Here is an 8713-nt window from a genome sequence, read left to right on the forward strand (position 1 = left end):
AGAGATATTAAATAATTGGTAAAGATGGAATGAGAAAAAATATTAAGGTAACGATATGATCACACCAAATCGATCGTTTTATAAAATGGGTCTTTTCATCGTTACCTAACGATGGATTCAAACGACATCATATAGTAGAATTTATGTAACAATTCAAAAAAACACTATATTTTAGGGTGCGTTTGGTATGAAGGAAAATGTTTTCCATGGAAAATAAATAGATTTTGGACTTATTTTCTCATGTTTGGTTGATGAGTAGAAAATATTTTCAGAAATGATTTTTAGTGTTTGATTTATGAATGAAAAATGTTTTAAAGAAACATCTTTTATTTTTACTAGAGTAAAAAATAATTTATGAAATTTAAAATATTTTTTAAAAACAATTTTTTTTTTTGGAGTGGGTGGGCAGGGGGAAGGTGGTAGGTGTGAAAAAATAAAAATTTGAACTTGATAATATTTCTAATTTTTNTGGATGGGGAGGGGGGTTAGGTATCGGGTGAAAAAATAAAATTTTGAAATTGAAAATATTTTTTGAAAATTGATGTTTTTCCCAAAAAAAATGTAATTTGAATTAGAGGAGAGTTTTGGAAAATGATTTCCTTAATTTTTTAAGGGAGGTCATTTCCCTTAATTTTGAGGAAAATGAGTTAATTTGAAAAACTTTTTTCCAAAACTTTTGTCTCAACCAAACATGAGAAAATTGGAAAACATTTTCCAGAAAATATTTTCCTTCATACCAAACACACTCTTTAAGCTAAAAATACAATAGATAACAATCATCCAAACAAGGTGTTAGGGGTTGAGAAACAAGTTCCAGGATTAGTTATTCCACACCCTAAATATGAGATAAAAATAACACAATAATTTCGAGATAAGTTATCTCGTGATTTTATTCCAATCAAATGTGGAATAAACTCATCTTAAAATTGATTATGAAAATAACTATCTCTTATCTATTGTACCAAACGAGCCCTTAAAGAATCGAATTGAAAGTTATACCTAGAGTTGCCAAAAATGGCAAAGTTAGTCCATAAGTGCAACACGTTTAGTGTATGACACATCTACAACTTACTAAGTACATGATCTTATATAGAAAAATACGAAATTTACTAAGTACATGATCTTATATAGAAAAATACGAAGGTCGCAGATTAAGATAAAAAGTTAGAAGTCGAAAGGGATGAAATTGCAACATTTACAGAAGAATAGGGTTATAAATGAGCATAAAAAAATAAAGTTACCAAACCAAGTTCACTGTACCTAAAATTTTCTTCTTCTTTGTGTCTATAAAACCCTTCTTCGTTTCACCAAACAAAAAACTCTCAAAAAAAAATCAAAATTGAGTAGGAGGATTTCTGAGGTATGAAACAATTCAGCTTTCGTGTTTCAAATTCTGATTATTTTCTGCATATATGTGTTGTTATACATGTAAAAATCTTCGTTATATACTAGAACTGATTTAGGGTTTTGTTGTTGTTGTTGTTGTAATTAGGGATTTTGTGTACGGAAATGGCATCCAAGAGGATTCTGAAAGAGCTCAAGGATCTCCAGAAAGATCCTCCTACCTCTTGCAGTGCTGGTACCATCTATGTCGTTGCTTTTTTTTTTTTTTTGGTAAAGTTATGTAGTATTTGTATGTGAGTGATTGTTTTTTGTTTTGGGTTATTAAAAAAATTGTTACTTGAACCGAGGATATATTGGAAATAGTTTCTCTAACTCCCAGTGTAGGGGTAAGGTTTGTATATAGTCTAGCAAACTCCACTTGTTACTTCTGGAATTACACTGAGTATATTGTTATGATTTTTTGATGGTTATTCCTTCCCTTTTTTCCGAAATTGACTGATGTTTGGTGGAGTAAGGTTGTGTGAGAATACTGTTGATGAAAAAAACACTTGTCTTCTTTTTTACAAACCAAAAGTTAAAAACACTTGGTGATAAATGACGTATTAACTAAGTATGGTTTGGTGAGCTAAAGGTTTATCATGCATTTGTTCTTGCTGCGAACAAGTGAGTGGATGAAATTCTTTCTGTCTAATGATTCTCCTGGGCGGGGTGAGTCCTTGCAGTGTTGGTACCGGCTCTAAATCTTTGTTCCATTTTTTGTTCTGTAGTTTCTCGTATTGTAGTGATTCTTTTCTTTATTTTAGTGAATTGGCTGGTGTTTTGACAAGGTTGTGTGAGAATACTGTTGATGAAATCGAGTATTAACTTACTGTTGTTAAGTGATGAAGTCGTAAAGGGTATGTGATGCATTTGTTCTTGCTTCAAACGCAGGCTTGGATAAAATTCGTTTTGATTTATCGATCATTCTGGGTGGGGTGGGTAAAAAATAAAGAAATTGGCTGGTTGTTTTTAAAGATTTTCTTTTTAGTTGCTTGCATACATGATTCCTTGGTTATGATGTGGGAAGTGTGAAGAATTCAGGTTGTTTTTTTGGGTCTGATCACACATTTTTTTCACCATGAAGTGTTGTTGTTTTTCATTCTCGCACGTGCATTTGTTATAATGGTTTTGATGGAGGGAAGAGAATAATGAAGAATGGTGCGCGAGTGATTTTTCATTCTACTTTTTGCCATTTTCTTTTGCTGTTTGTATTAGGATGGTAGCTTTGGGAAACCTGTTAAAGATCTCTGTGTGGAATGTTGTTCTGATTATTGTGCTGTTGTTTGTATCAGGCCCAGTTGCGGAAGATATGTTTCACTGGCAAGCGACACTTATGGGTCCATCTGACAGTCCTTATGCTGGTGGAGTGTTTCTTGTGACCATTCATTTTCCACCCGATTATCCATTTAAGCCTCCAAAGGTATCCCATCCACATCATGTGGGGTTACATATGCTTTTGCTTGCTAATCAATGCATTACTTCTACATCTTGCTGGGATCTTTTCTCATTATGCTATTGTTTTTAGAGTTGCACTAAAATATGTCAATTGGTTGCAAATTCTTTTTTTTTCACAACAATATCTTAAGACGAGTACAGACATTAGAGCTCATTTGCTAGGGAGAGCTGATTTTTTGCCCTTCATCAATTCAGAACTATTGTGTTAATGGGCCTTCTATAAAGTTCAAATTCATTACTATTAGTCATGCCTTAAATTTAAGTTGATTGTAAAATCTACAGACTGGTCAATCAAACTGGTATCAAGAAAGCCCAACTTTTTTCTGTGTATCTGCATTTTGCTAACACGGTAGTGATGGTATAGCTGCCTGTGAGTTTTCTTGTGTCCTTATTTGAGAACCTGCACTCCAGGACTTGCGGAAATTTTGAGACAGATCTGATATAATTTACTCAAAAGCTGCTAAAGTATGCTCTACTTCATGTATTAGTGACAAGAAAGAGTTTGGTTTCTAGCTTGACTATTTAGTCAAGTGGTTTTCCAATTGTCTTTACCTTTGCTTTGCTTTGCTTTTGTGGAATCCACTGAAGTCATGAACTGTGTGGGAGAATGATTACACTTTCAATCTAAGAAGAATGACTTGGATTTGGCTCAAAGAGATTGGTGAGTGCTCGATGCTTAGGAGTAATAACTGGGAGATCCTAGGATTATATCGCTGCTATACCACTCTCTATGAGCCAATCCGCTCCAACCTTGGTAAGCAGGTTTACTTGGCATTGTGGTTTGTGTGCTAGTTGCAGGCTGCTTGGTTGATTATGGAGCATGCACAAGTTGGTCTTGACACCATTGTCATCCAAAAAAGACTTAAGAAGGATGACTTAGATTTCCCTTTTGATTGAGTTCATGTTGGGTAACTAGCTATGTTGTGAGATCTTGGAATTCTCTGTACTTATTAGATTGGTGCATAAATCGCATAAGCAATGGCTTTCAGTTCCTCAGGTTTGAGAACATGCATCTTCTTAATTTCATCTAAAACCTTCCCCTCATGAATACTATGTTGAACCCTTAACTAGAGAGGAGACAAATTTTCTTGTTGGTATCCTAGTGAATAATTTTGTTTTATTCCATACAGATTCCAGCAATAGATTGAATTTCTTCATGTGTTTCTTAGAATTGACTTGTCGTGCTCTTAGATTCATTTGCCAAAGTACACAAGTATTGGCTGTCTCCCTAGACAATGTTCTGCAACGTGTATAGCCTTTTCTTTTCTTTATTCTTTTCCCTGCGAAAGTTTCACATCATTTATGTAACAATGTGCAGGTAGCTTTTAGGACAAAGGTTTTTCACCCAAACATCAACAGCAATGGCAGCATTTGCCTCGACATTCTTAAGGAACAATGGAGCCCGGCACTTACTATTTCCAAGGTTATTTCTGTTATAGTTTTAGACACATTTGTTAATCTTTTTATTAAAGGAATGCAGTAATATTTTCCTTCTGTGGATAGTGTAATTTAAGAAACTGAATACCAGTAGTTTCTCTGTTCCTAGTTTAAGTTGTTCTCGAGAAAGCTAAAAGAGCGTAAAATGTGGACGGATCAAATTATACCTTGTTCATTTCAAGTGCATTAACCATAAATTAATCCATCGTAGTGCAGTCAAGAAAACAGATTATGTTGCAGATGTATTACGGTGGCTTATTCTGTTATCTATTGATTGCAGGTGCTGCTGTCAATCTGCTCTCTGCTAACGGACCCTAATCCGGATGATCCTTTGGTGCCCGAGATTGCTCATATGTACAAGACTGATAAAAGCAAGTACGAAGCAACTGCTCGGAGCTGGACCCAAAAGTATGCAATGGGTTAGTTGCTGCTCAGACCCATGTCCGGAGGGGGGCTCCTTTCCCTCTGAGTTTGTGGTCATTGTCTATGACATATTAAGAAGTGTTTGTTTCTTCATGTATAATCAACTTGAGAGGAAAGCTTGAATTGTGGCCTCACTGTGAAACATTGAGTTTGCTGTGTCTGTAAACCTTTAATGGCTTTTAAATCATGTGGATGGGTTCAAACTAGTAGACATTTGACCCTTGGCAACTGAAGTAAGTGATCTCTTAACACATAAAGGCAATCCAAAGCCTTGATGCTTAAATGCTTTTCTGGTCAAATTTTTAGAAAAAAAAAGGTGCACTTTCCCATGTGATGGTGGGTGTGTTTGGTCTAGAGGAAAATGTTTTCTATGGAAAATATATTCTCGAAAAATTCCAAGTGTTCTTTTTTTACTTATTTTCTTGTGTTCGGTGTGCAACAGGAGGGAAGTTATTTTCTTCACGTACACTTAAACATAGTAGGTGTGTTTGCATACATCTCAATTAATTTGATAATGTAGTGATAAAATTGCATCTCGATAACGTGTTAAATAATTTTATCCATACAAAGAATAATGAAAAAGCTTGACCAAGAGTATTATATAAATATTGTTGGAACCCCAAAAAAGATTTGCTTGTCAAAGTTAAATTGGTCCTAAATACAAGTGTCCTAGGTGTAATAACAAGAAAAACCTTGTAAATTTTCCATAAACCTAGGCACTCAAAACACCAATGATGTTCAATAAACTCTCATTATTTTTAGAAGCTAATTAAAAAGGAACATCAGCAGCATGAACGAGGTAGGTCACGGCCAAGGCCAACAACATTAATGCACATGCAATCCCTTGGTCAATTGTTGTACCTGCAAAACAATCACAATACATCAAATAAAATACTTCCGTTCAGAAATGGATTTAGAATTTGAAACTTACGAGATTTTATAACAATATCAAATTAATATACATTGTTATACAAATAAAAAGTCCTAATTCACGTGAAACCATAAGTGGTTGTACTATACGAAGATATTTGCATTTTGTGGCAAACTATACCAAAACTTGGACACAAATGGATAAATAATGCTATCTACTTCAATGAGAAAAAAATTGCAAGAGAATTCGTGGGATTTAATATTTCCTTACCATCCAGAGAAGATAATTATTCATTAGATAAAAAGTTAGAATCTCAACAATATATATGAATTTGTTATCGACGCTATGTACTTTGACATCCCATCCAAACTTTCAAATATAAGTTCGATATAGCAAATAATGAAAATGGTTTGTAACATATCACATGAGTCCACATAATCCTCCTAATAGGCAGACAAAGATGGGTGAGGATCAATAAGTTAGTTAAAGAAGTTAATGTTGAAGTAGAAAGAAGGCTAACATATTCACATCGCAAAGCTATTGCATACCAAGATCTATCCACGACCATAATCTAAATCACACCAAGAAATAGTCAAATTCTAAATGAAAACAAACAACAAACTAGAAAGTCCGGCACCTAAGCAATGGGATTCACCTTCACCAATTGTCTTCGCAGCTCACACAACTTCCAACAACTAAGTGTTAATCACGAACAAGTTAAGAGTCGTTTAATGGATCCTTACTGTTCATATTGCTCCATTCATACCCATTCTTATTCAATATTGCAAATAAGAGAGCCACACGCAAACAAGGGGATTCAATACCAAAAAGTCATGAAGATGAACTTCTTAGACATGCATAAAATTTCTAATCACCTAAACGTAAGAGAAATTCAAGTGTAGCCTTTTCTTAGATTCTTTTTGAATCCCCACTCCGCCACCGACTGAACCTAATTTAAACATACAATAACAACAAAAAACTTAGTGTGATCCCACAAGTGGGATCTGGAGAGGGTAGGGTACCTTTTTTAGGGCGAGAGTTTGACGTTGTTTTCAACATACCTTAGAGAGCTATGATGTATTCGATGTAAACATACTAACATAGGGGCAACCTGCATTAAGCTCACACTATGTCTGAGATTCATCTCAGGAAGGACCAGACACTAGGCTCTATTATAAGCAGTCTTACCCTATATTTCTGCAAGAGACTATTCCCACAAGCTCCAGCTATGCGCCAGATTTACAGAAGGACCAGACACAGAGGTCTATTCTACGCTGCCTTACCCTATATAGGCTATTTACACATCTTAAACCCTAATCCAAACCTATCAATATAACCTATGTATACAAATTTTTTATTAAAAAAACATATATTTTCTTCATAGATTTATTTTGCGTCCAAATTAATCAAACAAACAAATTCAAACAGGTCATAAATTTGACAGATCCAGTATAATAGCTGTCACGAATTCAATACATACACATTACTACCCATTAATTGCTTTTGAATAATGAATCGTCACCCATACTAATAAAGCAAAAAAAAAAAAAAAAACTTACCGTCGCTGGCTGGAGCAGGTGCCGGAGCTAAACCCTCTTGTGCCTGAACGGCCGGAAAAAGGACCGAGAAAATCAGAGCAAATACTACAACGAAACTGAAAAGCAACTTTCCAGATCTCATTGTCATTTTTGTGCTAATCTCTCTTTTCAATCAATTCCTTTCTTCTTATTCTTCTTATTATTATTCTCTCTGCGAACAGCCTCCGACGAAGATCTCGAAAGAGGGCCGTAAGCAGAGAGAGAGATTATAGAGAGAAAATTGACAAAAGTTCCCTTTTAAATCTCACGGTGTCCAATTTGGGCTTATACGATACGATGGTCGCATTGGGCGAGTTAATTACTTAGATATACGTTTAGTTTTTTTTTTTTTAATATTATGAATTTTAGTAGATTTTGAATATATATATATATTTAATGTGTATGTATTTTAGATTTTCGATATATATATATATATATTTAATGTGTTTGTATAGATATATGTTAATTTTTTTTTTAATATTATGAATTTTAGTAGATTTTGAATATATATATATATATATATATGTGTGTGTGTATGTATTTTAGATTTTCGATATATATACATACTTGATGTGTTTGTATAGATATACGTTAATTTTTTTTTTAATATTATGAATTTTAGTAGATTTTGAATATATATATATATATTTGATGTTATGTATTTTAGATTTTTGATATATATATATATATATATTTGATGTGTTTGTATAGATATATGTATTTTAGATTTTGGATATATATTTGATGTGTTTTTATATATGTATGTATTTTTTATATATGAGGTCAAAATTAGGTGTAATTTGTTTTAGGTATGTTGTATTCAGGTGGATTCGTATGTCTTCGACTCTTATGCTCGTCTTTCGTCTATATCACTTGTCTCACTTTATATCTGATATTCCGGAGAGATGTATTCAGTATACATACATGTATCTAGTGTGATTTACATATATATGAGAATGATTCACATGTATTTAGGGATTTTGCTCGCGTCTTTTCCTATCTTAATGTATTTGATATCACAAATATACAGATGTATCTGACTTGAAATGTTTAATCGGATTATGAATTATGGTATGTAATTATTTCAAACTATAGTGAGGATTAGTAACTATGATAGGAAAGTATGTTTAACTAGTTTGCCCCAATGAAAATGAACAAACAATACGAATCTCACTAGTTTAGGTTTTAATTATGTATGCTCATCTTACTTTAGAAAAACACTTGCCGATTACTCAGATCTACATACCTCAAATGCATGTGGATCAACTTAGATATATTATATGCAATGTATCTAAATGTGATTCACATGTAATTGTGATACGGAGAGTTATGAAATATCCCTCTTAAATAATACTTCATCCTTGTGTAAAACAAAAATAATAAAAAATACAAAGAAAACATATATCTTTTCCTTTTCTTGATTGAAGTTATTTAAGTTTGTATTTTTTATTATAAAATGTAGAATAATTTGAGAAATACTTTATCCTATTTTTTCGGTAGAATATTTAAATCACCCCCAAATAAACGGAAGTTCCAATGGCCATGACAACATAAAACTAAAAAAAAT

The 8713-nt window shown here is 33.2% G+C and overlaps 1 protein-coding gene and 1 long non-coding RNA gene across 2 annotated transcripts; one reads left to right on the plus strand and one right to left on the minus strand.

Annotated features, from left to right (window-relative positions):
- The first annotated feature begins 1221 nt into the window (after positions 1-1221).
- LOC107028696 (ubiquitin-conjugating enzyme E2 10) lies at positions 1222-4981 on the plus strand. Its single transcript, XM_015229864.2, has 5 exons — positions 1222-1360; positions 1493-1579; positions 2676-2803; positions 4157-4261; positions 4556-4981. The coding sequence occupies exons 2-5, from the start codon at positions 1510-1512 to the stop codon at positions 4697-4699; spliced, it is 447 nt and encodes a 148-aa protein (XP_015085350.1). The 5' UTR covers positions 1222-1360; positions 1493-1509; the 3' UTR covers positions 4700-4981.
- Positions 4982-5265: 284 nt separating this feature from the next.
- Positions 5266-7423, minus strand: LOC107027102. The gene is made up of 2 exons (XR_001457711.2): positions 7129-7423; positions 5266-5559 (listed from the first exon to the last, which is right to left on the minus strand). It is a non-coding gene; the product is annotated as an uncharacterized LOC107027102 (long non-coding RNA).
- Positions 7424-8713: the final 1290 nt, after the last annotated feature.

Source organism: Solanum pennellii, chromosome 8 (genome assembly GCF_001406875.1).
Source record: "Solanum pennellii chromosome 8, SPENNV200".
NCBI classification, from domain to species: Eukaryota; Viridiplantae; Streptophyta; class Magnoliopsida; order Solanales; family Solanaceae; genus Solanum; species Solanum pennellii.

Bases quoted from the DNA above. Each gene is read 5' to 3' on its own strand.
- LOC107028696 (XM_015229864.2), top strand. From the start codon at position 1,510: ATGGCATCCAAGAGGATTCTGAAAGAGCTCAAGGATCTCCAGAAAGAT. The intron at 1,580-2,675 runs GTACCATCTATG...TGTTTGTATCAG, and splicing joins TCCTACCTCTTGCAGTGCTG to GCCCAGTTGCGGAAGATATG. The intron at 2,804-4,156 runs GTATCCCATCCA...AACAATGTGCAG, and splicing joins ATCCATTTAAGCCTCCAAAG to GTAGCTTTTAGGACAAAGGT.